General features: G+C 44.7%; 1 protein-coding gene across 2 annotated transcripts in view; it reads right to left on the bottom strand.

Annotated features, from left to right (window-relative positions):
- The window catches only part of ITGA6 (integrin subunit alpha 6), a 59,876-nt gene extending 43,434 nt beyond the window's left edge, over window positions 1-16,442 (bottom strand). For both annotated transcript variants that reach the window (XM_060281114.2, XM_035135254.3), the window contains exon 1: window positions 15,967-16,442. In XM_060281114.2, the coding sequence (XP_060137097.2) occupies window positions 15,967-16,121 (155 nt within the window). In that variant the 5' untranslated portion in view covers window positions 16,122-16,442. The remainder of the gene's footprint in view (window positions 1-15,966) is intronic.
- Between the last annotated feature and the right edge of the window lie 10,650 nt (window positions 16,443-27,092).

Below are 27,092 nucleotides of genomic sequence, written 5' to 3'. Positions count from 1 at the left end.
TTCCAAGGCAAGGTGACTGGCTAACAGAGACAGAGACTTCTTGGTGGTGGTTCCCCCCAAAGTCAATTTGCCCATCCATTACCATGATGGTTTTCCAAGCGCAAGGCAATAAAAGCAAAACAAATAAAAGCAGCGTTTGAAAGAGAAGGGTGCTTGTTAATGCTGCTCTTTTGAGGTTTTTGTTTTTTTTTTGCTTTTTGCTGCTATTATTGAGCTTGAGTTAAGTTTTCAAGGTTAGATCATTCTTAAAAGTCTGCTTTTTATATTTGCATGCTGCTCTGAGCTACTCCTTTATGGAGCGGGAAAGAGGGGAATAACTTTTTAACAGCAACAACACTGCTCTGGAGCTGACAGCTAATACAACATTTCTATCTTTCAGAGAACAGGATCAAACACCATCACCGACTGTGGGTTGATTAACCTTTTCAGAAAAGTTTAATCACAACTCGTTAAATTTTAGCATATCCCATTAAATTTCAAATTCTCAGTTCAGATGCTTTCCTTATTAGGCTAGCTAGCTCTGGCTATTGTTTTTTTAAAAAAAGAAAAAGAAAAGAAAGAAAGAAATGATGACCCTTTTATACAAAGGAATGATTCATTCATTAACAGCTTCACTGAAGACAAAAGGTTTACATTTAAGGAAGAGACAGGATTGTGTTGCCTGTCTCTGGCTGCATGGCAAAGGTCTGTCCATCTGTCTCTTTGCGTCTACATCAGCCTAGTCTGAAAAGGAAGAACAGAACAGCTGGTTTTCCGTTCTTCCTGGACTCTCTCTTTACTATCTCTTGTACGCACCCGTTCTTGGATTTAGCTATTTTTAAGAGCTCCAAGAGAGACTACTGACCACTGCTCCTTTAGTGCTCAGCCCAGTTGAAAAGAAATGTATTACTGGTCAGGCCCAGCGGGGGGAGCACATTATAATAGGGGGTGCATTTGGAACCTATCAAATATGCACAGAATCAAGAGGGGTTTTTTTTTTAGCACAGTCTCCACTCTGCACTCTTTCCACTTGGGGCTTTGAAGAGCTATCTTCTATTTAGAGACAAGTCTCACTGTATTCAGCGGATATTGCTTCCAAGTAAGTAGACCAAAGTTTGCAGCCTTACTTACATATAATTCCATGAACTAATGCTTCATTTGTTCTTCAGGTTTGATAACTGGACTGAAACTCATCCTTGTGCATTGCAACTGCAGAATGTAATCTAAAATCCGGAGGTCTTCATTTTAGGAATCTAGATTCACCTGCACACAACTTGATTCACTTTGATAGACCCAACTCTCTGTTTTTACTGTTCTGCTACCCTAGTCTTGGCTTCCATTTGCTATATTCCAAGTATGGCAGAATACTAGATGTGTTGTCCCTACCCACATCTCAAATGTACTTGCAGCAGCATGCTTGCTGAGAGGAACACCGTACAGCAGGAGCGGAGAACCTTTTTTCACCCAGAAAGCCGCATTCCCTTATGGGCAACTCTCCAGGGGCCATGTGCCAACAGTGGGTGGAGCTAGAGGCAAAAGTGGGTGGAGCAATGAGTGTAAATTTTACCCTTGTAGAGTAGGCTAGTTTCTACAAACAAACACACACCTCTATACGCTCCATCCTGGCAGGCATTTTCAGAGTGCAAAAACATGTTCTAGGAAGGCAAAAGCGTTGAAGGAGACGGTGAAGCAAGACCAGTGAGGGGTGAAGTCTGGAGAGCTGCAATTGAGCCCCTGAAGCTGAGGTTTCCCATCCCTGCTGTACAACATTATGGGTCACAGCCTGATCTAACGCGGGCTGCAAAAACAGCATTACCATCATACAGTAAGTAAAGCTGGGGGTCCCCAAATACGCTCTTGGGCTAAAGGTGGATTCTGGTTTTGAAGACCACAGCATTTAAAAAAAGAAGATGAAACTTGTAATTGTGGACGTGCAACAGCCAGTCAGAGATCCCTTAGCAGGTGAAAATGCTCATCTCCACTTGACGATTTATGGTCTTTGCTACAGTGGCCAGGATACCTACAGCCATCAAACTGGCAGCTCACCTTCTAAAATTCAGTCCTCTGTCTAGGCACGTCCCAGTGCAGTTTGTAGACACACTTTCCCCCATCGGAGCCACTTTTCATACGATGAGAACATCGCTTTAAGTTTTATCGGGGTATACGAGGTTGATTTATATGTTAATAAAATAAGATGTGCATTGATATTCTGTACACTGCTCTCTGATCTCAGTGCTGCCTCTGCCAACTCCTTACCCAAATGAAGATGACAGAACCAATGTATAATAACCTAAAGCTACTTAACTTAGCCGTTATAATTGAATTTCATTCCAGTAAGGATTATATACTTCCACTTTGTCACCACAGTGTAATACCCTGCCTGTCTTAAATAACAGGCAGCTTTAAAACTGTCACAGGATCAAACACAGCACAGTAACCTTGTTTAGATGTCAAACCATCAGGATCATGTCATTGTCTCATGCCTCTTCTCCTCATGCACTCTGATTTCCACCACCACCCATCTCACAATTCCATGGTAAACTAGTTTACCACGATGTCCGAATCAAGCAAACTATTGCTGCCACAAACCACAGTCTGCCTCCAAACCACAACTGAAAACCCATTCCAAACCACAGTTTCTATTTACAATTAAGAGGGGAACTACAGTTGGTGGTAATCGCCATTTGCTTGATTCGGACTTCACAGCAAACTACATTTATTGTGAAACAGGGAGAGCAGGAGACAATTGGAGAGTCCCTGGACCCCAATGTTCAAAGCATGGCTTGCTCGTGAACTTTCCTCCCTCCCATTCCTTTTTCACTGTGTTATATCTTTTTAGATCGTGAACCTGAGGGCAGGGACCATCTCAGCACTGATTTGTGTAAGCCACACTGAGTGTTGCTTACATAAATAAATGGCATACATACATAAATTAATGACATCTGAACCAAGGTGATGTCTAACAAGAACTGAAGTAGAAAATCCAATGAACTATTAATCTCTGGGTCTTCTAAAATTTCGAACAAAGGTGGACGTTAACAGTCGTTAACAATCATCAACAGGTTTACCACTCCTATCAGCCAATCACCCATTCCCACCACCCTTCTGAGTAATACCCCCCTCCCCACCCTCTGACTATACATAAGGGTCTGGTGACTTCTGTTTCAGTGTATCTGAAGAAGTGTGCATGCACACGAAAGCTCATACCTATGACAAACTTAGTTGGTCTCTAAGGTGCTACTGGAAGGATTTTTTTTATTTTGTTTTGACTGCATCAGACCTACACGGCTACCTACCTGTAAGTGGTACCTTGGTTCTCGGACGGCTTCGTTGCCAAACAAATCGGATCCCAAACGTCACAAACCCAGAAGTAAGTGTTCCGGTTTGCAAACATTTTTCGGAAACCGAATGTCCGATGTGGCTTCCGCTTGAGTGCAGGAAGCTCCTGCAGCCAATCGGAAGCCGCACCTTGGTTTTCAAATGGTTTTGGGAGTCGAACGGACTCCCGGAACGGATTAAGTTCGAGAACCAAGGTACCACCGTAACAATCTTTTTGTGCAGAACTTCAGAGCGAGGGTAAACCCAGCCATGACCTGTAGTATTAAAGCCAACTGGCCCTCGACCATTCACCCCCAACACTGCATGCAATTTTTGGCCTGAACACATGGAGAGGTGAGTGAAATTACTCTGCTTTCAAGTATTTCTGAGAAAGGATTTTTCAAGAGCATCCTTCCTCAAAGAGCTGTTCTACATAGCTGGTTCTCTCATGCAGTTCTGCATTTAGCTGCAACTGCCACACCTGCAGGGTAAAGGCGGTTGCCCTCATATCCTGCTTGCGAGCTCACCAGAAGCATCTAATTGGCCGCTGCAGGAAACAGGATGCTAGATTCGATCTAGCAAGGCTCTTCCTAGGGTTATCTGCTCTTATGTAAAACATGCATCTGGAATGGCATGGGAGGGAAAGCAGCTTAGCAAGAACTGTGAATGGGAAATCAGATGGCTGGGGAAGAATTAAGCACCTTCTCCTTTTATTGCTCAAAATCACAGCCTCCCTGTACTCTGTACTCTTTTCTCCTTTCTCAGAGCAAATGGGGGGTGGGGGAGAAAACTGGGCTGGGCTGTTCCTTTATTTGATCCCAGTATTAAACTCGGGATTTCAAATATGAGTTACTCCCCAGCAACGCTGAAGAATCTTAAGCATGTAAAACTTCACATGAAAAATTAAGTGAAAATTCGGAGAGAACTAGAGATTACCATGGTTTTAAAAAATGAAACCAGTTGCTGATCCCTCATTCAGAGTGTGGGGTGAATGAGAGCGTTGTCTCAGCAAGAATTCCAAGAAGCAAGTTAGTGAAAACAGCTTGTTGGACATGACGAGTGGATAATTTCTGTCACAATCTGTGGAAGCCTAAAGTAGACTGGTGCTGCTCTGAATTATTTTTGAGGCCCAGCCTTTGCCTGAAGAGCAGCCATTCCATCGCCGACATTCTGCTGATGATGTTTGGCAGGGTGGAGGGGGAAGAGAGAGGAAGTGCGCATGATGCTTAGGCAACAATTGAACCAACGTTCCCTGCCGCAATGGCCATTTCACGACATGCCAAAGTCGTGGCAAGACTTTGGCTCCTACCCAGTGCTGAGCAAGCACGTTCATTCATTATTTTCTGCCGATCAGAGCGGAACACTCACAAAATGACTCACCAAAACCAAATATGGCCAGGGTGGAAAATTGGAGGGCAGGTTGATGTTGTTGTGCTATTTATTTATATATTTTTGCTTCACCAGTTCCAGGGCTGAAGATTGGGCCTCTCAGTAGATCCATGGGGCTTTGGATGCAATATCAGTATGAAGAAGCAAGGCGTCAAGTTTCTGAATCATGATCAGCGCGTATTCGGTAAAGTCTTGCTAATCTGTGCAGACTTCCACCAAGCTCCTCTCTACTCTTGCAGGAGGCCTTGTGTCTCATTTCCCCCTCTATGTGTTTTATTTATTGTGAAGCCTGGCAAAAAACAGGTGGGGTTGGTTCACAGATTGAAAGCTCATGCCAAATACAGAAGCCAGCTGTCACTTGAATTAAACCCCCACGGCAGAACTGGACTCTGACATCGTGACGCAACTCTTTTTAAAACAAATAAATAATGTCCATTTTCAAAAGCCACAAATGAGCTCTTGAGGATTGCTATATCCACTCATCCCGATAGGTGAAACAAATGCCTCTACCCTTATCAAGACTCTCTTATTCAATGAGGTTGTGGTGGATAGAGATGAAATTAAGAAGAGTGATTGATCCTTTCCAAAAATAAAAATAAAATGGTGTGAATGGAAGACTGCACAGGTCAAGCACAGCTGGGAACCTGAAATACAATCTTCTTCGAATTAAAGCTCTCAGGGTCACAAAATCAAATCAATCCCGAACCTCCAATCCTATTCTCTTGTTAGCATTGCTAAAGGATTCTAAAATTCTGCCTGAGACTGTGACTATAGATGGCTGCTTGCATTATTTTATTCTGTTTGTAAGTCACCTTGGGGACCATAGATGGAAAAATGGAGTTTAAATCTTTTAAGTAAGTGAACAAAATAAAGTGTATTAGAATCACTACACATTTAATTAAGGTATGCTCAAGATCACTTAAACTCAAAATAGTTACAACCCAGTAGCATGCTTCACAGCACAATTCTGTGCACATCTACTTGGAAGTAAGATCTACTGATTTTAATGGAACTGGACTCCAAGTAAGTGTGTTTAGGATTGCAGCCATATGCCACACTTTATTTTCCACAAGCAAGATAGATGAACTGCAGCAAACCCTGTTTTCTTTTCATCTGATACATGCTTATGAAAGGATTTCCCCAAATACCTGTATTCATTACTACTTTATTCAGGATATATGGATCAGAATTATCCTCCCAGTTGTGCACACTGGTTATAATGGTCACACAACCCATGCTCCCTATCTTTCTTTTTTAAGAAACTACATACTCACAGAAACATCTGAGTTGTAGAAAAAGTAAGCTGATAAATACAAACAAAAATAAAAAAACAATTTGTAACACAAAGTAAAAAATATATGGCTGAATATGTAGTTGCTATTCCAAGATGTTCTCCTGTCAACCTAGCAGTTTGAAAGCACGTCAAAGTGCAAGTAGATAAATAGGTACCGCTCTGGCAGGAAGGTAAACGGCGTTTCCATGTGATGCTCTGGTTTGCCAGAAGCGGCTTTGTCATGCTGGCCACATGACCTGGAAGCTGTACGCCGGCTCCCTCGGCCAATAATGCGAGATGAGCACGCAACCCCAGAGTCGTCACGACTGGACCTAATGGTCAGGGATCCCTTTACCTTTACCTTTTTCCAAGATGTTATAAAGTCCATTTTTCAAAAAGCTTACAGGCAACGACCATTTTAGGTGCATCCAATATGTGTGCAATTGCACACATGCGCATTACACCAAACCCAGAAGTGACCTGAAAATATCACAAAAAGGGGTGGAACAGGTGGTTTGCAGGTTTTTTCAATGGGTGTTCCAATTCTACGCGATTTCACGTCAGTGCGCAGTGCCTCAGAATGCAAATCGATCGCTGCCTGTATTTGGTGTTTAGTAGCCGGTCTTTTATACAACAGCACACTTTTTATACACACTTTGAAAGATTCATGTACAGTATGTGTTAAGACTACTCAACCTGTGTGAAGATAAAACTAATCTATGAGCAGTGCATCATAAGGGGAACTAATCTGTTTTTTAAAGAAATCTCATGACCTAGCGGGCCAATACTTCAGAGCTGTGAGACTCATGTAAGTGTTCATGAGTAGAAATTAAAATAAACAGAAGCACAATAAACAAAATTATCTTTTGGTACGCCCAAGCACATGACACAACTGCACCATGGACACACAGCAACCTACTGAACATCTGTGCATGTTTTTAAGGACATAAGAAGAAAAACGTGCTGGATCAGGCCAAAGGCCTTTCTAATCCAGTATCCTGTTCTCACAGTGGCCCACGGGAAGCCTGTATGCAGGGCCCGACTCAAGTGCAATATTTGTGATTCCCAACAACTGGAATTCATTTTCTTAGAAACAACATTTACTTGTGTGGCGCAGTCACATCACACAAGGCCACAAATGTGCACTTTCAACTTTCGCCCTGGCCATATTCTTGTGCCTCCATGACTGCCTTCCCCTCCCCCACCGAGCCACCTATGACAAATTTCCAGCTGCCTCACGGGTCTTATTTTTCAGCTACAAAAGATAATTGGGGAGGTGGGCGTGATGGCTGTTTTTCTTAAGAGCAAATAGATATTTGATACACATTCTATTCTCTCCTGCCCGCTCTCCAGATTTTGCAGGTGGCAAGAGAGACTTCTGCTTTTTTGCATATCTGGAAAAACACAAGTGCTGTGAAGTACTAACGCACAAATCTCGCCCACAATTAGAAATGTACGCTAAAGACAAATCTGACTATGGGAGAGATCTGTGCATATCACCAGAGCACGTACAGAATTTTCTTCAGTTACACAGAGGGGGGGGGGAATGATTCCTGACCAAAAAACAACCACCGCCATACAAATTAACCCAAATAATGCCCCCTATATTATTCTTTAGGCCACAGAGTTTTTAGGCGGGCTCAGACCTAGCTAGCTGTTTTTAACAGGAAACAAAGAAACCACCAGTTTATCTAATTCAGCATGTGCACATTTTGCTGTGTATAGGAACTCTTTTAAGGCAGGGTGTGCAAGCAATCCATTTGCAAACAATTCAATACTCTTATAAATCAACTGAAGTCCCCGTATGTCAACTAGTGCTTTACACACATAGCACTTAAATCACTGCTCACCAAACATTGCTTCCCATACACACAAACACACACACACACACTTTCTTAACATCCCCACTCCAAACTTTCTGTGGGACTTTGCATGGGATTTGCAAACAACAAGTCACAAGGAAACAAATGGAGGTGACAGAGCAGCTGAACTAGACAGATTGCACCTTAAACTTGTGTTTACATTTGGTACTTTTTTGAGATTAACAAACATTTCCACTCATTCCAGCAAGGGCCTTGTGGGGAGAACACTGCAGTGCGTCACAGAGTTAATCCTGATTCTCTTGAAGGAGAAAAGGATAATGTAGCTAACATTTGGTGTGTCTATGAGGAGAAGCGACTGGGTGTTAAAATTTGGATGGGGGGAAACACATTGTTGTGAACACAAGCCCTTAAGTTCTCTCGACCTTGAGTAAATCACTATCTCCTTGCCTTCCTTACTTCACAGGGCGGTCGCGGGGACAAAGTGTAACCTGCTTGTTGCCCCTTGGCAGCAATCAGAATGCTGAATAGAGATTTTGATTTCAAACCATCAACAAAATGTTCGTCTTCAGGCCCCTGGTTTGTGTTAGTTGCCAGTTCATTTCTGGGCACAATTTAAGGTGCTCACGGTAGTGTTTAAATGCTTCAGACCCCCAAATGCACTATCAGATGTCAAGGAAATAAACAACTATCTGACTTTTAGAAGACACCTGAAGGCAACCTTGTATCGGGAAATTGTTAATGTCTAATGCACCAGGAAACAACAATATTTGGAAGACTCTAGCCAATATATATTCCTGACTACTGTACCAAGATTGCCCAAGATTCCTATCAACTGGCAAACAGTTTCTGATACTTTGTTTTGAAGTAGTAATATTAATACTTAATATCTGTATAGCATTGCCACACTTAGCAAGGACAAGTCCAGCTTTTCAGGCCCAGTGTGGTGTCGTGCTTAGAGTGACCACATTCGCACAATACATTTGAAGCAGTATGATACCATTTTAAACGGTCATGGCTTCCCCCAAAGAATTCTGGGAGTGGTAGTTTGTTATGGATGTTAAGAGTTGTGAGGAAACCTCTATTCCCCCCACAGAACTCCGTGTGAATAGGACCTGATTGTTAAACCACTCCGGAATTGCTGCTGTGTGTGTGGAATAGTGGTCTCCTAACAAATGTCATCACTCTTAACTACAACTCTCATAATGTTTGGGGGGAAGCCAAAACAGTCATCATACTGCTTCAAATGTATTGTGCGAAATGTGACTGGTGCCACATTAGGACCGAGAAGGCCTAGGTTCAAGTCTGCACTCGTCCACAAAGCTCGCCAGATCACCCTGGGTCAATCTACCTCTCAGGATGGTTGCAATAATAAAATATGGGTGGCTCATTGGGAAGAACCATGGCTATACAAGGCCTTGGGTTTCTTGGACGAAAGGTGAGATCAAGCAAATGTGGCTTCCCAGCTCCCTCCTTATCAACACAAGAGACGAGAATATAATTTTTTTTCCAAGTCCACGTGCACCTCACCTCACCTCACCTGATCCACATCCTGGGGTGACCTCACTATTCCAAAGGAAGTTTCACATGTCTTTAATATGGAAACGTTCCGTTATTGAGTGAGCTGCAATTGGTCAGAGGGATAATTTGGCATGCATTTAAGAACATATTTATGCACTTCATTTCCCTTCCTTATAATATTTAGCCTTCCACAGCTATGGGTGTATAAATATCCCTGCCAACTTAAGATAGCGCTTCTTCTATTTGAGGAAGTGAAAACATTCCTCTTCAACCAGGCCTTGGGCTGATTAACACTCAATGTCCTTTTAAATGTGTTGGAGGGAGGGAGGGATTATGGGCTTGGCTTGTTTTGCTTTTGTTTCTATTATGGTTTTTGTATTTTTATGCCGTGAACCTGCCCCGAGATCTGTATACTGTAATACTGTAAATAATTTTTTTGTGGTTATCAAAACTATATGAATCTTGAAACCAGCTTGCATTAGGCAAATTCATGGAGGATAAAAGGCTACAAGCTTCAATGGCTACTACGCTCTACCCTTAACTGTCAGAGCCAATATGCCTCTGAATACCAGGTGCTGTTCAAGTTTTGTTTTATTTAATAAAGTTTATATACCACTTGATTGTAAAAATAAAATAAAATCCTCAAGACAGTTAAAGTTGGAAGAGAACTCTCATGCTCTAGGGCTGGGCAATATATTGATATATCATCCAAAACTAGTTTGAAGTCCATATCGTGATAGCGGTTTTATAACTTTTGACCTGGCAATATATTGCAAATCATGTTATGTGTGTGTGTGTGTGTGTACTATGCAACTGGAGAAGGAACTGGAAAAAAACTCCAGTATTTTGCTAAGAAAACTCCATGGACATAAAAAAGGAGAAGCTTTGAGAAGAAGTGAGAGTTTCCAAGGCATGCTCTGGTTCATGGGGTCACGGAGAGTCGAACATGACTAAGACGACTAAACAACAAAATACTATGCAAAAATCACAAAGTGGGAAAAACCATGAAGCCAGCCAGTGCTCCATCCTTATTTCACACATTGCGATATATCATTATATAGCAATGTTTAGCTGGTGATATATCGTGACACTGAAAACCAGATTGCCCAGCCCTATCGTGCTCATGTCTTGCTTGTAGGCTTCCCATAGGAACGGCCTCGGCCCAGTATACCTGAAGGAACATCTACACCCCCCATCGTTCAGCCCGGACACTAAGATCTACCACCGAGGGCCTTCTGGAGGTTCCCTCACTGCGAGAAGTGAGGTTACAGGGAACCAGGCAGAGGGCCTTCTCGGTAGTGGCACCTGCCCTGTGGAATGCCCTCCTATCAGATGTCAAGGAAATAAACAACTATCTGACTTTTAGAAGACATCTGAAGGTAGTCCTGTTTAGGGAAGTTTTTAATGTTTTATCACATTCTCCCAACAAAATATTAAAAATGTAATAAAACAGGGTGGCTGGGGAAACCCAGCCAGAAGGGCAGGGTATGTATGTATAAATAGTAATAGTAATAGTAATAATTACTATATAGGCATCTGGTTGGCTACCATGAGAATAGGATGCTGGACTAGTCACTTTTGGTTTGATCCAGGAGGGCTCTTATGTTCTTAAAGTCTCCAAGAGCCCCTGTAAATATATCTGATGTACTTTGCCTGAGATCCATTGGCTTTTATCTTATAAACAGTAATACAGCCTTATGCCCCAGTCCTAAACATTTATTTAACTGGATATGACTTCCAAGGCGGTGTGTTAAGGATTGCAATCTTATATTAAATGTGAGTGTTTCTACACTCATAACCGGAGCCAAGCTTTTGTGAGGAAAGCTTTTGATGCTATGTCTACCTCTACCCCTCAAAAAGTGAGAGAGCTCAACAACAATGCACAGTCAAAAGGCAAGTTGATAGTAAATGCTGGGTCGACGCCAGCAATGGCATAAGGCAGCCATGCCCAAAGGAAGCACATGTTCGTACTTGTGGCAGCTCACCCGAGCCTTGAGGGCAAAGAAAAGCGAGTTCTCCTCTTCCGTTCTGCTCCTCCAGAACGAAAAGAAGCTAACATTTACTGGGAGGTGCAGTTCAAATATTGTTAAGCACATTGCAAACACAGTTGTTGGGTTTTTTTTCACTTTAGGCTCCCCATTCCAATATATGCATTACTTTATTTCACACATAAAATATTCAAGAGCTGAATGAGAGTTGTTTCGTCTCAGTTCCTGGTGCGAAACAAAGTTTTGCTGAAATGACGTTCTCTAGCACAGTGCATAAACCCTGTTGCATTTGATGGGATTTATTCCCAAGAAATGTGAGTATAGGACTGCAGAGTAAAATAATGAAGTTAAAATCCTATACCCACTTACCTGGGAATAAACCCTGCAGGAAATTTGTGGGTTGAATTTTAGCTCTGCCATGAACTCAGCAAGTGGCCGTAAGCAACACTCTCAGCCTTAACTGCACATCTACAATTAGGATAATGCTGGGTGATCTTACAAGGTTGGTGTAAAAGGAATACAAGATAACATAAGTAAAAACACACCATTCTAAAGTGTTATATGTAGAAAGATGCTGCACTTATGAAAACCTAGGATTTTATGTAAATTATTGAATCAGATGATCTTTGGGGTTTGCAGACTGCCCTGCTCTGAAGCCCTGACAATCAGCTGAGTGACAGCCCCCCAAATGCCAATCACAGCTCTCTGCAAGCACTGACCAACTGACAACCAGCATTTTACAATCAGCAGGCTGCCATGCACAGGGCTCTGTAAACCCCATTTTGGCCCAGCCATATTTTTACCTGCCTCACAACTGTCATCATCACAGAAACATAGAATTGCAGAGTTAGAAGGGACCCCCAAGGGTCATCTAGCACAACCCCCTCCAATGTATGTATATGATATCAAGCGCAAGACAAGTGGACATGGCTTGGCCAAACAAACTCACAGGCCTAATATTTGGCCCACAGACCAGAGGTTTCCCACCAGTTATTAACATGTTCAGGCTAAGAGGCGTTGTATACAGCAATTCTGATCTCACCAATTATCCAGAGATGAGCAAGCCACACAACACAGTTGTGTTGGTCTTAAAGGTAGCATCACTTCACCTGTTTGCCATGCTCTTTTATCAAATTCTTCCCCAGTGCAAAATTGGTATTTAGGCTTGACCAAAAGCGTGTCCTTCAAAAAAGACACCCAGCTGGTCCCTGCGCACAGCTTTCTCTTATGCCAAATGTTCAAGCAACGGTACATTTTAAACTACGAGCGTTTTCCGTTTTTCAACCTGCACCTAGAATCACAGAATTGTAGAGTTGGAATGGACCACAAGGGTCATCTAGTCCAACCCCCTGCAATGCAGGAAACTTTTGCGCAAAGTGGGGCTCAAACCCCAAACCCTGAGCTGAAGAGTCTCGTGCTCTACCGCTTTACAGCTGATTTATCTGCAGCATACCCTCCAACATTTCTCCGATGAAAATAGGGGCGTCCCATTCCATGATGATAATTTTACTATTTATACCCTACACATCTTACTGGGTTGCCCCAGCCACTCTAGGCAGCTGGTAATAACAACAACACCTGGTAATAATTGAGTACTTTCAATGCTTTTCCATAATATTGAAAACTTGTACACATAACACCTTCTGTGACTTACCAAATACCCATTGATCTCAGGTTTCCTGGCTTGGAGACACACACACACACACACACACACACACACACACGCCTGCTGTTTTGTGCAAATCTGGTAGATGGAGAAACTTGTATTTTTTTAATTAAAAAAAACCACACACACTAAAGGTGTGTGCTCACAGGTAAACAGATACCAGTGTGCATGCCCATAATGACCTCTGGCAAGGCCCACCTATGAAGTGGTGTGAAGTATCATAGAATCATAGAGTTGGAAGAGACCAGTCCAACCCCCTGCCAAGCAGGAAACACCATCAAAGCATTCTTGACATATGCCTGTCAAGCCTCTGCTTAAAGACCTCCAAAGAATGAGACTCCACCACACTCCTTGGTAGCAAATTCCACTGCCGAACAGCTCTTACTGTCAGGAAGTTCTTCCTAATGTTTAGGTGGAATCTTCTTTCTTGAAGTTTGAATCCATTGCTCCGTGTCCGCTTCTCTGGAGCAGCAGAGAACAACCTTTCTCCCTCCTCCATATGACATCCTTTCATATATTTGAACATGGCTATCATATCCCCCCCTTAACCTTCTCTTCTCCAGGCTAAACTGCCTTAGGCATCAGAAGCCCCCGAGGCAGCAAACTCATGGGCACCTCCTGCCACGCCCACACCTCTGCCAGAGAAGTGGTGCCAGGATAGGTGCTCATTTCCTGCTCAATCTCATCAAAGTCTTGCAAGAAGACAAAGAGAGCAAAATATCTCACGAGATGTGGGTGAGATCTTGCAAGCTCTTTCAGGGAATCGGCGGCGATGGCAGCGCTGTAGTGCTGGTTACAGGTGTATTGCCACTGGCAGGTGGTACAGTGGTGGCGAGTGTCCCACAGGTGATGGTGGTGGTGAGGTGGTTTGGCAGAGCAGGGTGGCACTTCCACAGCCCAGGTGGGGCTCGCTAGCTAGGGGAGGAGGTGTGTGATTCGTCAGCTGGAGTAGAATCAGAACAGATGGAGGGTCGCGTCACATGCCTTGTCAAGCCCAGAAGGTGTAGCAGGAAAAGGCATCCTGGCCAGGCCTACATCCTCATGAGATTTGGGTGAGGTCTTGCAAGCTCTTTCAGGGAATCAGCACCAATGTCAACCCTGCTTCTCCACAAGGTAACACAGCTGGTGGCCTTGGTGGCAGCGGCTCCCATACCCTTCAACATTTATCCGATGAAAGTAGGGACGTCCCATTCCATAATGATAATTTGACTATTTATAGCCCCACACATCTTACTACGGTAGGTTGCCCCAGCCACTCTGGGCAGCTTCCAACATATATAAAAACATAATAAAACATTTTAAAAAACTTCCCTATACAGGATTGCCTTCAGACGGCTCGGGGGGTCGGATAACTCCATACTCTCCAACATTTCTCCAATGAAAATAGGGAAAAGTGGGACATTCCAGGATCAAATCTGAAACACCTTCTCTAAATCAGGGACATCCCTGGAGAATAGGGACACTTGGAGAGTCTGCTGCAGCAATCTGCAGATGATCATGTTTAGTCTCATGAACTTAAGGCGATTTCTGAAAATCAAACCTCTGCTAACAGCACAGAGAAGGTCAGACTGTGGTTGTGCTTGTTTTTCTGAACCAGGTGGCAGCCCAATTTAAAAGCCTCTCCCTTGTTTACTCCGTCCGTCCACAAGAAGAGTTAAGAAAAAGTTGGGGGCAGGCATATCTTGTGATTGTCAGGCGAGACATGTATCTCAGCTGTGTGTTGGGCATTACTGGGCAAAGCTTACACACCCACAAAAAGCCAAAGGATTCTTTCTTCTTCTTCAAAAAATGGCACCGTTCAAATGCTGTTCAAACCGGGTAAACGTACTTTCCTGAAGGGGAGCATTATAAACACTTGCTTATTTTAGCACCGCCCTTCGGCGTTGCTGCTCAACCGACCTGAAAAGTTTGCATTCCCTGAGGGGGAAGGTCCTTTTGTTGCCCTACACCCCCGTCGGCATTCTTTGTTAGCAGGGATCAGGAATGCGCAAACACAGTGGGGCAGGTTTTGTTTTGTTCCAAACCAAGCCTTTCCTGAGAATCTCGTTTTGCTTAATGGATCCCCATTCTAATTCTCCTTCATCAGGTAGTGGCTCCCGGAGCAACAACCCGGATCAGGCACTTTTTTCAAAACACCCAGTTCCCTTCCGACATTTTGATCCGTCCCATCCGTCCGCCGCGTTTTCTGCAGCAACTCTTGATTTCCCCCCTATCATAACACAGCCCTCCATAACAGGTGGTTGGTGGGTCCTTCGATTCCCATTTTGGTTTTTAGCCAGAAAAAAAAAACCCCACACAAAAACTCCATGCAAATCCGCGATCAGGGGTCGGTTGGGGGAGGGAGGCGTTTGCCACACACACACACACCGGCGGAAGTTGGTGTCCTTGGGAGCCTCACCCTGCCTGCTGGCTCCACACCTCCATCCCCCTGGTGGAGAAATCGCAACGCGGGCACAGGCGGCGAACAAACTTCCGAATTAAGCAGCAGCGCCTCCGGCTCCGCTTCCCCAAAGCTGAGCGGATCCCGTCCAGCCCCGGGTTCCCTCCCCAAGGGGGACGGGGAAGCACAGGATCCAGGCTCGGAGCGATGGATCCTCTGATCCAATCGAGCGCGCCGCTTCCCAATGGCAGCCTGTGCGCGCGAGTGTGGCTACTTCTGCCCGATAGCACCTGCGGGCCGCGCGCGCGCGCCCCGAGGGCGCAACACGTTTGCATCCTCCCCTCTTCCGCCCCCCCAAAAGAATCAAACAACTTAAACCGACTTCGGAATCTGGCGATCAGCGCTTCAGCCCAGCCAAGAGCTCTGCCCAAGACAGAGGATCCGCATTAAGGTGGAACTTGGGCTTCTCGGGAGCCAGAAACTGTTCCAGTCCAGTACGCGGCGCATCTAGGACCAGGCAAGCCGAGCTACCCTATTGGGAGCCCCCCCCCCCCCAATTCACTCGCCCCCTTCCAAAAACCCAGCCGAGATCAAGATGCAGGCAACTTCTCCCCCACCACGGACCCACTTACAGCCTCTTGTCCTCGGGCTGCAGCTGCCGGTGCATCGCCAGGGAGAAGCCGAAGAGGCTTCCGGAGTCCCCGCTCCACATGACCACGTTGCCCGTGTCCAGGTTGAAGGCGAGGACGAGCCCCGGCAGGAGGGACAGGTAGAGAAGCGGCGGCATGAGGCCGGGAGGGTGCGCCACGCGCGGCTGCAAATCCCAGGGAAGGGCTTGTCGCTGGATGGAAGGCGAGGAGGAAAATCCAGGCTGGCGGGGCGCGCTCCTCGCCCGGCTTGGCTGCCCGCCTTGCTGCCACTACGTGAATGAGCTCGTTGTTCTCTCCGGAGACTCTCTCGGGCTTTGCACCAAGTGACGAACAACAAGCGCGGAGCCCCGCCCCGTCTCTCCCCGAGCGCGCACGGCTGCCTTGCCGCGCTCTGCCCTGCCCAGCCAAGCCCTGCCCGGCCTGCCGGAACTCCGCTTTGCCTGTTGCCCAGAAAATCTGAGTCAAGGCGGCTGCAAATCGCTCGGGCTGACCGCTCTCCAGGAACAGATTGGGGCGTGTTCATAAGAATCGCAGAGTTGGCACGGATCTCGAGGGTCATGTAGTCCAACCCGCTGCGGCAATGCGGGAATCCTGCCCACAGCAGTCCCTTGGGTGGGCTCGAACCGCCAACTTTCTGGTTAACAGCCAGAGACGCACTGTTCTCCAATGTTAGAATGTGGTCCAGCTTCACTGTTGTTAGTGTGTTGTTGTTATTATTATTGTTGTTATTATTTAGTAAATTTATATATACCACCGTTCTTCCATATGTGAGATCCCGCCCACCCCAGAACCAAAGAAGACAACTTTCTGGGACAGCTGGTGGACCCCGGATTGGCTTTCGGCCAAAATCCAAAGGACGATTTTGGATCAGACTACATCTGAATTTTGGTCCGACTACACCTGGAATTGGGACACGGGTGGTACTGTGGGTTAAACCACAGAGCCAGATCAGAAGGTTGACGGTTCGAATCCCAGCAACGGGGTGAGCTCCAGTTGCTTGGTCCCTGCTCCTGCCAACCTAACAGTTCGAAAGCATGTCAAACTCCAAGCAGATAAATAGGTACCACTCCAGCGGGAAGGTAAACGGCGTTTTCGTGCGCTGCTCTGGTTCGCCAGAAGCGGCTTAGTCATGTTGGCCACACGCCGTTTCCCTCGGACAGTAAAGCGAGATGAGCGCCACAACCCCAGAGTCGTCCGCGACTGGACCTAATGGTCAGGGGTCCCTTTACACCTGGAATACTGTGTCCAATTCTGGGCACCACAATTTAGGAAGGATAAGGGCCACACATGAATCATCATTGTTTTGGTTTATTGAATTTATAGTCATCAAGAGACCACAGGGCAGTTTACAAGACAGAATCATACAAAAATAGAAGGGTTATTTTGCAGGGGGTTGGACAGCAGCTGCTCCAGCCCATTGGCAGGATGCAGGGGATCCACAATTAAAACACATCCCCAGCAGATGACTGTTCAGGCTGTCCTAGAAGACCTCCAGCGAAGGAAAGTGCACCCCACACCCACCCCAATTAAGTGGTTTCATTGTCAAACGGCTCTAACTGAGAAGCTTCTCCTAAGGAGCAGTCAAGATCTGCCTTCAAGCCCAATACATCTAGACAGTAGGGCTAGGCATTACCTGGATTTCAATATTGTGATACCGTATATCAGCAGCTAAACATTGCAATACACCTCCCGAGGGAGACCATTCCACTGTCGAACAGCTCTTACTGTCAGAAAGCTTTTCCCAATGTTTAGTCGGAATCTCCTTTCTTGTAAGTTGAATCCATTGGTTTGAATCCTACCCTCCAGAGCAGGAGAAGCTTGTTCCCTCTTCCATGATGTGACAGCCCTTGAGATATTTGAAGATGGCTATCGTGTCTCCTCTCAGTCTCCTCTTTTCCTTGCTAAACAAACCCAGCTCCTTCAACAGTTCCTCATAAGGCTTGGTTTCCAGACCCTTGATCATCTTGGTTGCCCTCCTCTGCACACGTTCCAGCTTGTCAACATCCTTCCTAAATTGGGGTGCCCAGAATTTGACGCAATATTCCAGGTGTGGTCTGACCGAGGCAAAATAGAGTGTTCTAGAGAGATGCAGAGCCCCCAACTTGTAGCGGCTATTTATTTATTTATATCCCACTCCTACAAGGAGCTCAGGGCACCCATAGGCGATGAATCTTCCCCCTCGCCCACAGACATTTTATTCTCATAAGGACCCTGTCAGCTCAGTAGAGAAAAGGATAGCATATAGCCCAAGACCTCTCAGTGACCTCCCTGGGTAGGTAGGCTGGGGTTTGAACATGGATTTCAGCGCACCTAGACCGAGATTCCTGTGCCTACAACACACTGGCTGTCCGCGAAATCTAAGCCATAATAATATGCCCCTTGTGAAGGAGCTCCTTTCTGGCCTTGCACACATTCCATGCTCCTGTGCCAAGCCAAAAATTCTAAACCAATATGAAACTCTGAGTGGCTCCATTCTTCCTCGCTGCAGACGGTGTTCTGCTGGCATTTCCTGCGGCAAACAACTGAGGTGTGTGAATGACGGGCGCATGTCCTTACACACCTATGTGCGCATGTGCGCACCTTGGAGCCTTGACTGGGCAGCGCCTGCGTGACATGAGTGCATGAATGTTTCAAGGACATGTGGCTCATGTGTTGGACGGACGAGCTCACTATCTGGCAACCTAGGACCACTTGACCCTAAAATTGTGTTTGCAGGTGTTGCCCTGGTGCCTCTGTAAACAATCACCTAAAGTATGAATGACAAGACACATCCTCCCCACAGCTCTCTGGTTATATGTGCACTTAAGGCCAACCCCGTTGCAATTGGGATATCTGCTGGAGGACAGGTTGATGTGTTCTACCTACAGCATCCTATGTTGAGCTGCTCCTCAACTTCCTAGGTACCTCCTTGCTTCCTTCCTCTTGCTTGCTTCCACCACACACAAAAAGCTATCAGCAAAAAAAAAAAAATTGTATCAGCTGTTCAGGGGAAGCCAGAGTTCACTCAGTTTCCTATGTTCCTAATTATCAATAAGAAATAAAGACTTACAGATTGATTAGGGCTAAGGCTAGAAAGTTGTGATTACCTGTTTGTAATGTGGTTTGTTTGTTTGTTTGTTTGTTTGTTTGTTTGTTTTTCCAATATGTTGTATGGAATATTAATGTACTGTATTATATCCGGGGTCCAGAAATAAACAGTAAATTGCAGGAACTCAGGTCAGGAGGAAGATGAATTTCAAGTGAATCTTCAAAAGGTTTGTTTGTGTTTAGAAATCTGGACGTATTTTTGTTATAAGGATAATTACTCTAAGATTTATTTCTAATGTTCAATTTTTCAACATTCCAGCAGACGAAGAATTGTCGAAACAGGGCCTTGTCCTGGGATTTTTTCCACTGGAATTTATTTTTATTTGCCTATTATACTGCAATTGATTCCTATTTGAATTCTTCATTACATAAATAAAACCTTTTGAAGATTCACTTGAAATTCATCTTCCTCCTGGCCCGAGTTCTTGCAATTTACTGTTTATTTCTGGACTTCACCAAGAACTCAAATTTCTACAATTACCAGTATATCAGGGGTCAGCAACCTTTTTCAGCTGTGGGCTGGTCAACTGTCCCTCTGACCATGTTGTGGACCGGACTATATTTTGAAAAAAATAATGAATGAATTCCTATGCCCCACAAATAACCCAGAGATGCATTTTAAATAAAAGCACACATTCTACTCATGTAAAAACACCAGGCAGACCCCACAAATAACCCAGAGATGCATTTTAAATAAAAGCACAGATTCTACTCATGTAAAAACATGCTGATTCCCAGACCGTCCGTGGGCCGGATTGAGAAGGCGATTGGGCCGCATCCGGCCCGCGGGCCTTAGGTTGCCCACCCCTGTATTATATCCTCCCATGACATAATTTATTTCTGTATAAGTTTTTCAATGTATGTTTCTTAAAAACACTTTGGGTCGAAAGTGACTAATTTATTATTATTATTATTATTATTATTATTATTATCATCATCATTATTATTAATTGTGAGCTTCGTTTGGGAAGAAATGGCAGGATGCAGGTTTTTTGTATTTTTTAAGTAATAAATATGTTTCTGTGGAAGTCATTGTTGCCAGGAATGGTCTCTCGGCAAGATGTAAGCTGTGAGTCTTTTCAGCTCACACGTGCCCTGCCATCGCTGGATTTTCAGCTGCCTGTTTATTAATGGCATGCTGGGACTCTGCCAAGCGCACTGCAAGATGTGGGCCTGCTGGGCTTCCATATTGAGCTGTAGCCGTGCCAGCAATGCTCTCCTCATCAATATAACGATTCTTTGCCTAATGATAGGGTTGAAGCTGAAATGTTCATTTTTAAAGGGGGGGGGGGAAGGTGGGTAGGGAGTTGGAGCCAAAGGAGGCACTCCAATCTGCCTTCTGGATCCACTTTAAGAATGGTCTCTTTCATTGCTAAAGTCTTCATCTGTCAGAGGGACACAAAAAAAAAAGCACATTTGCACATGTATTTGGCCTGAAGTGTATAATTTTGTTGGTGTGCGTTCAACGCACAGCTGTGCATCTTTCAGGCAGCAGGTGAAACGAGTTCGTAAACCAAATATACAATATATTTTTTCCTAACCTAGATTACAATCAATGCATTTTAGAATAAAACTCTGTAAAAAAAAAACGGATAGGTTTGTTCTGAATGTCAGTAATTGCAATCTGGCAGTCCAGGGTTTTAAGTACCATTCAAATTGTGGGTGGGTAGCCATTTTAGCACTGTGGGATGTTTGGCTCCCACAGGCGGCAGCGATGGCCGCCATCTTGGATTAGACAGATACATGGAGGTAAAGGCTATCAGTGGTTATTACCGTAGTCACGATGGCTGTGCTCTGCCTGCATGTATGTTTACATACCCTCCAACATTTCTCTGATGAAAATAGGGACATTCTGAACACCAGTTGTTAGAAATCATAGGAGGGGAGAGTGCTCTTGTGCTTGGGTCCTGTTTGTAGACGTCCCATAGGCATCTAGTTGGTTACTATGAGAATAGGATGCTCTCGATGGACCACTGGCCTGATCCTGCAGCACCTCCCCCCATAACGATGGGCATCTTGGTAGCACATAATACAGGGGTCAGCAAACTTTTTCCACTGTCCCTCAGACCTTGTGGGGGGCCAAACTTTATTTTTTTAAAATGAACAAATTCCTACCGTATGCCCCACAAATAACCTAGAGATGCATTTTAAATAAAAGGACACATTCTACTCATGTAAAAACACCAGGCAGGCCCCACAAATAACCCAGAGATGCATTTTAAATAAAAGGACACATTCTACGCATGTAAAAACATGCTGATTCCTGGACTGTCCACAGGCCGGATTTAAAAGGCGATTGGGCCGCATCTGGTCCCCGGGCCTTAGTTAGGGGACCCCTGACATAATAGATCATTGAAATGAAGTATGCGTCTGAGGTATTCATTCTGCACTGCATGTCGGTGCTTGCTTCATGCTAGCATAAAGCGGACTATGTCAAGCCACAGTAAAAATGTTTGTTTTCAAAGTGTGCTAAGCTCCCTTAATTTCTTTCTCTTCCTTGCACGCAAGCTGCAAAGGGAACAGCGCACTGACAACTGGACTTGTCTCCTTCCAAAGTAGAACCGCCAAAGGACTGAGTCAGCTGCACAGAGAGTGGTTTTTTGGGTAAACGAAGGCCTGAGCTATTTGCCCCGGACAATGGCTTCATTTCCCCATGTAAGCAAAACCTCTGCATGGTTGCTGTTAGTTACCAGAATGCAAAGAGGTCTGTTAGCTGAGGCAGTTGTGTTACACGAGACGAGAGTCTGGGAGAAAATAAATCGCCACTGTTAAGCATCGCTCAGGGTCTACATTTCAGCACAGGACTGTCAGAAACCACTGACAATACCAATACATATTTGGATTTAAGTATTCAGATACCTCCTACGTGAACCTCTCAGCGCTTCCGTGTTTACAGTACGTAGATTATTTTGTAGAAGTGGGTTTCGTTTTGGGGGACCCTTTGAGCCTCGGTAGAAAATACTGTGGTATTGGACAGCACAAGTACGGTAAGTGCAAGCTGAAAATCTCTAGGTCAGTGTTTCCCAACCTTTGGTCTCCAGCTGTTTCTGGACTACATCACCCCTAGCTAGCAGGACCAGTGGTCAGGGATGATGGGAGTTGTAGTCCCTGGAGACCCAAGGTTGGAAAACACTACTCTAGGTCGTTTCGACGCTTGTTTAAGCTTAGGAGAATTTCATGGTGCTATAGATGCTTTTAGTTATCTTGATGGCGTAACATCTAGGATGGGGGGTTAGAGTTACAGAAATGCATGTGGACTATGTGGCTTGGGGTGGGGGCTGTTGGGAAAACACTTGGTTTTCATTCAGATGGTAGCAGGTTCACACACACCCCTCCCCAGCTGGGGATAGGACTGGGAAAGTCAGCTCATCCGCCAAAGTCAAGTTTGGAGAACTAGGACTTTAAGAAACATGAAGGCTCTTCAGTCAAAACACCAACACTCACCCACAGCCACGACACTTTAGGCAAAACCATAGCATATATCAATTCAGAGTAAATCAAGACTGTCCAAACTCGCGACAAATTAAAAGGAAGTGAGAGAGACAGTGTGGCACTGGGGGCAGTGAGGGAGAATGGGTGGAGCAGTTTAAGGGAGCGGAAGTCCTTTTGCTCACTGAAGGTAGTAGATCTGGAAAGGCACACTTCGCAAGCAAGGATATGAAGAGAAACAAGGGTCAGAAGACGAGGCAAGGTCATGTTAAAGTGAGGACGAGGAGTTTGGGCTGGAGACAGGAAGCCTGTGAAGGGATCTGATAACATTCAGCCACAATGAGTACATCAGCACCATTTCAACATTGACAAAGTAGTTTTGGTTGCTCCCACACATTACATGCTGGACAATTAGATTTTGCCAGTCTCTCTCTCTCTCTCTCTCTCTCTCTCTCTCTCTCTCTCTCTCTCTCTCTCTCTCTCTCTCTCTCTCTCTCTCTCTCTCTCTCTCTCTCTCTCTCTCTCTCTCTCTGTGTGTGTGTGTGTGTGTGTTTAATTAGGAGCTGCTGCTACCATTCTCACATCTTGATGAGTGTACCTGCATGACAGACATGTGTCCAAACACGTATATTTATATGCCTAGCATGGTTAATTTAAAAACACCAACCTCTAAGCAGTTTACAGTACAGTACATACAAAATAAATATAAAATCTTAAGGATATGCAGATAGAAATCAACAGATGTTGAAAACAAGTAGACATCATGTTATGTATTAGTGTATGTAGTTTTCCCTCAGGTCCTCAGGTCCTTGACAGTTGTTTTAGGAGGGAACTTTAGGAGGGAACTTTGAATTATGTTTGATACATTGTTTGAGCCAGCCTCTATAAAAGCAGGCCAGCTTGGCAATGCAGTTCAGTTCTGTTCTGGCTTCCAAATAAAGAGCTGCTTTGGAGAGATTGCTGTGTCGTCTACTATGCTTACCCACAACTTAACACATCATAAAATAATCGAATACACATAAAATCAACAGTTTTAAAAACAAATAGATAGAATAAATTTATGTGTCTTCCTGTCCGTACATTTTTTTTCTTTTTTAAGGCTGGCATAGGGGTACTTGCCTGATATTTGTTTATTTGTGTTATTTACATTTTCAAGTGTATACTTCAAATAATCTCAAGTGAGAACTGGCTGTTTAGTGAAAACAGGAAAAATAGTACTGTTTGCTGTTCATCCATTCACTTATACCTTACCACAAACATTGCTTGTTTTGGTGAAACACATGCTAACAAAGAATCGGGGCCTCTGTAAGCACATTTGCTTCCAATGCTTTTTATTGGTTTATGTTTTCCACCTTAACCTTTGTTTGGCTGTTATCTACCCAGTTATAGCTTTTAAGGCCAAAGGGGTTTTCCATTTATGCTTACATTTCTTCACTAAAAGCAGCTTTATTCCAGCCAATGGATCTACAGTACTTAAAAAGGTTTCACTTACCTAAATCTTTGCAGAGTTTGGGCCTAGTTACAGGGCGCTTTTAAACAGCCATTGTATCGAAATGCTGGCTTTCCCCCCCTTATTTCTCTCCTCCTTTATAATGTGCTTATTTCCACTCTCGCCCCCTGCCAAGCAAAGCCCATTCACTATTTCATGCCAGGAACTTAAAAAAAAAAAGGAATAAAACTTTGCCAAATAAAGAGACATGCCAGACGGGAAGTGTATGAGTGAGGGGTGGTTTTTTTGGGGGGGGGGGTTGTGTGGCACACACACTTAAACTTTGTAAGGAAGCTCCCACCATCCCATTTCTCTGTGGAGCTCCAGTTTCGCTCTTCAAAATGCTTGATTGCATTATGCTGTTGTGAACAGACAAGCTTAGCAAGTGAACAGTAAATCTAATCAGTTTGGCATAAGGGGTTTCATGGGATCAGGGCAGACAATAGGAATAGTTGTGCGAGCTTCACTGACTTCAAGTGATTCACTAGTTTATCCATTAGAGCCAAAGTCGTAACAAAGCAACCATTAATTACTGATGTGCAGGACTCACCAGCGAGGGGCGGGGGTTGAGTGACCCATTCACGACAATTCGGGAAAGCCATTGTCTTAAGAGAAGCAATTAATACACGATGGTTCGCGGCAGTTCTGTTCTTTCACCGCTCCTCCATATTTCTCTTCCCTAAGCTTTTACTCTAATGGCCTCTTTGACAAAAACCTAGAAAACTGTTACTGGAATATAGAACCAATCCTCATAGTTTTGGAACAAGCCTTAACAGAAAGCAAGTTCTAAGTTATTTTCAGTTGTTATGTTGATAATTCCCAAAGGAACTCCACACCCCATGCCCTGTAAGTCCTAGCACTCAAAATCTGAGTGTTAAAGATATTATGTTTGTTACAAGTAATTACTGGTTTGTTAGTCTTCTTTTCAGTCTTCTCAGAATCTCGGGCACATCATAGAGTTTTCCCCACTACTACTACTACTACTACTAATAATAATAATAATAATAATTTATTATTTATACCCCAGCCACTCTGGGCGGCTTCCAACAGAAAAATAAAATACAATAATTTATTAAACATTAAAAGCCTCCCTAAACAGGGCTGCCTTCAGATGTCTTCTAAAAATCTGGTAGCTGTTTTTCTCTTTGACATCTGATGGGAGGGCGTTCCACAGGGCGGGCGCCACTACCAAGAAGGCCCTCTGCCTGGTTCCCTGCAACTTGGCTTCTCGCAACGAGGGAACCGCCAGAAGGCCCTGGGGACTGGACCTCAGTGTCCGGGCAGAACGATGGGGGTGGAGATGCTCCTTCAGGTATAAAGGACCGAGGCCATTTAGGGCTTTAAAGGTCAGCACCAACGCTTTGAATTGTGCTCGGAAATGTACTGGGAGCCAATGTAGATCTTTCAAGACCGGTGTTATGTGGTCTCGGCGGCTGCTCCCAGTCACCAGTCTAGCTGCCGCATTCTGGATTAGTTGTAGTTTCCGAGTCACCTTCAAAGGTAGCCCCACGTAGAGCGCATTGCAGTAGTTCAAGCGGGAGATAACTAGAGCATGTACCACTCTGGTGAGACAGTCCGCGGGCAGGTAGGGTCTCAGCCTGTGTACCAGATGGAGCTGGTAGACAGCTGCCATGGACACAGAATTGACCTGCGCCTCCATGGACAGCTGTGAGTCCAAAATGACTCCCAGGCTGCACACCTGGTCCTTCAGGGACACAGTTATCCCCTTCAGGACCAGGGAGTCTTCCACACCTGCCCGCCTCCTGTCCCCCACATACAGTACTTCTGTCTTGTCAGGATTCAACCTCAATCTGATGTGCAGGACTCGCCAACAAGGGGCGTTGATGTACAATGCAGCTTGATTATTTAATGGCATGGGTGACCTGTGAACCTCTAGATGCTATTTGTTGGTGGCTCCCATCATCCCTGACCATTGGTCATGCTAGCCAACGTTGATGGCAGTTGGAGAACCCTGGGAAGTCCAAGGGTAAGATGAACACAATGGAAACCACTCCCAAACTATCCCAGGCTACATATATACCATGCATTTAAAGCACATTTCCTCCCGTATTTTTCCAAGTATAAGACTAGGTTTTTTTCTTTAAAAATCATGCTAAAAAGTGGGGGGTCATCTTATGCATGGGTAGTGCATAGGTTGAATATTGGATTGGTTGCTGCCACGGCTGCCAGCTGCTATTGTGCGTGTTATTGGTTGCTGTGTGAATGGGTGGTATTGATTGGCTGAGCGATTTTCGGCGAAATCCCCCCCCCCTAAAAAAAGCTCAACAACCCTGGGTAATCCCCCCACCCCAAAAAATGGGCAATTCTCTGCCAAAAAAGCTCAACAACTCTGTGCCATCTCCTGCCATTTTCTTAAATCTGAGTCCTCCAAAAATAGGGGGCGACTTATACATGGGGGCGTCTTATAGATGGGAAAGTATGGTATGTCCTAAATGTTTACATCCAAGTACCTGGATCAGGAAATAAGTGTAAGTCCTGCTGGTCCATTTCTCCCTTCAATAGGTGTAAAGCAGAACTCTTGAAAAAAAAAACACTTTGCAGCAGAGTTCGATGCCATGCTCACTTTCAGATGAGGATAGAAACAAACGCGAGCTGGTTGCTCTCACGATTTATTCAGTCAGTGAATTTGGGTGAAATGTCTGCCGGAGGTTTCCTTCTTGCTGGAAGACATTTCTTCATCATGACTGCAGCGAGACAACACCTAAATATTTTGGTGTGCTCTGTCTCCACACGCCAGAGATGAAGAAGATTCATACCCTCAGGTGGCTTTTATGTGAGGTATTTACACTGCTGCTCCTGGGTGTCTATTATCCAGTCCTGCAGTGGGTGGAAGATAACATCGCAGGAGTTAAGCAATAATGTCTCTAATGAATCAACTAGTGTCATGAACCAGCAGTCTTTTAATATCAAACAGATTAACTTTCACTGAGTCACAGCCAGTCAGATCTGCAAACCACACGGAGTCAGCACATTTGGGCTAATACAGGTTAAGGCCAAAATCACACCTTCGTTTTCAAATGCTTTAAGGATCACTCCGGAATCTGCGTCACTTAATGAGCTGGCTAGGCATGCTTTTCCTGCT

Source organism: Zootoca vivipara, chromosome 1 (genome assembly GCF_965207765.1).
Source record: "Zootoca vivipara chromosome 1, rZooViv2.hap1.1, whole genome shotgun sequence".
In the NCBI taxonomy this organism is placed as follows: Eukaryota; Metazoa; Chordata; class Lepidosauria; order Squamata; family Lacertidae; genus Zootoca; species Zootoca vivipara.
Note: the sequence above shows the minus strand (reverse complement) of the source record. Positions and strands in the feature narration are given on the sequence as shown.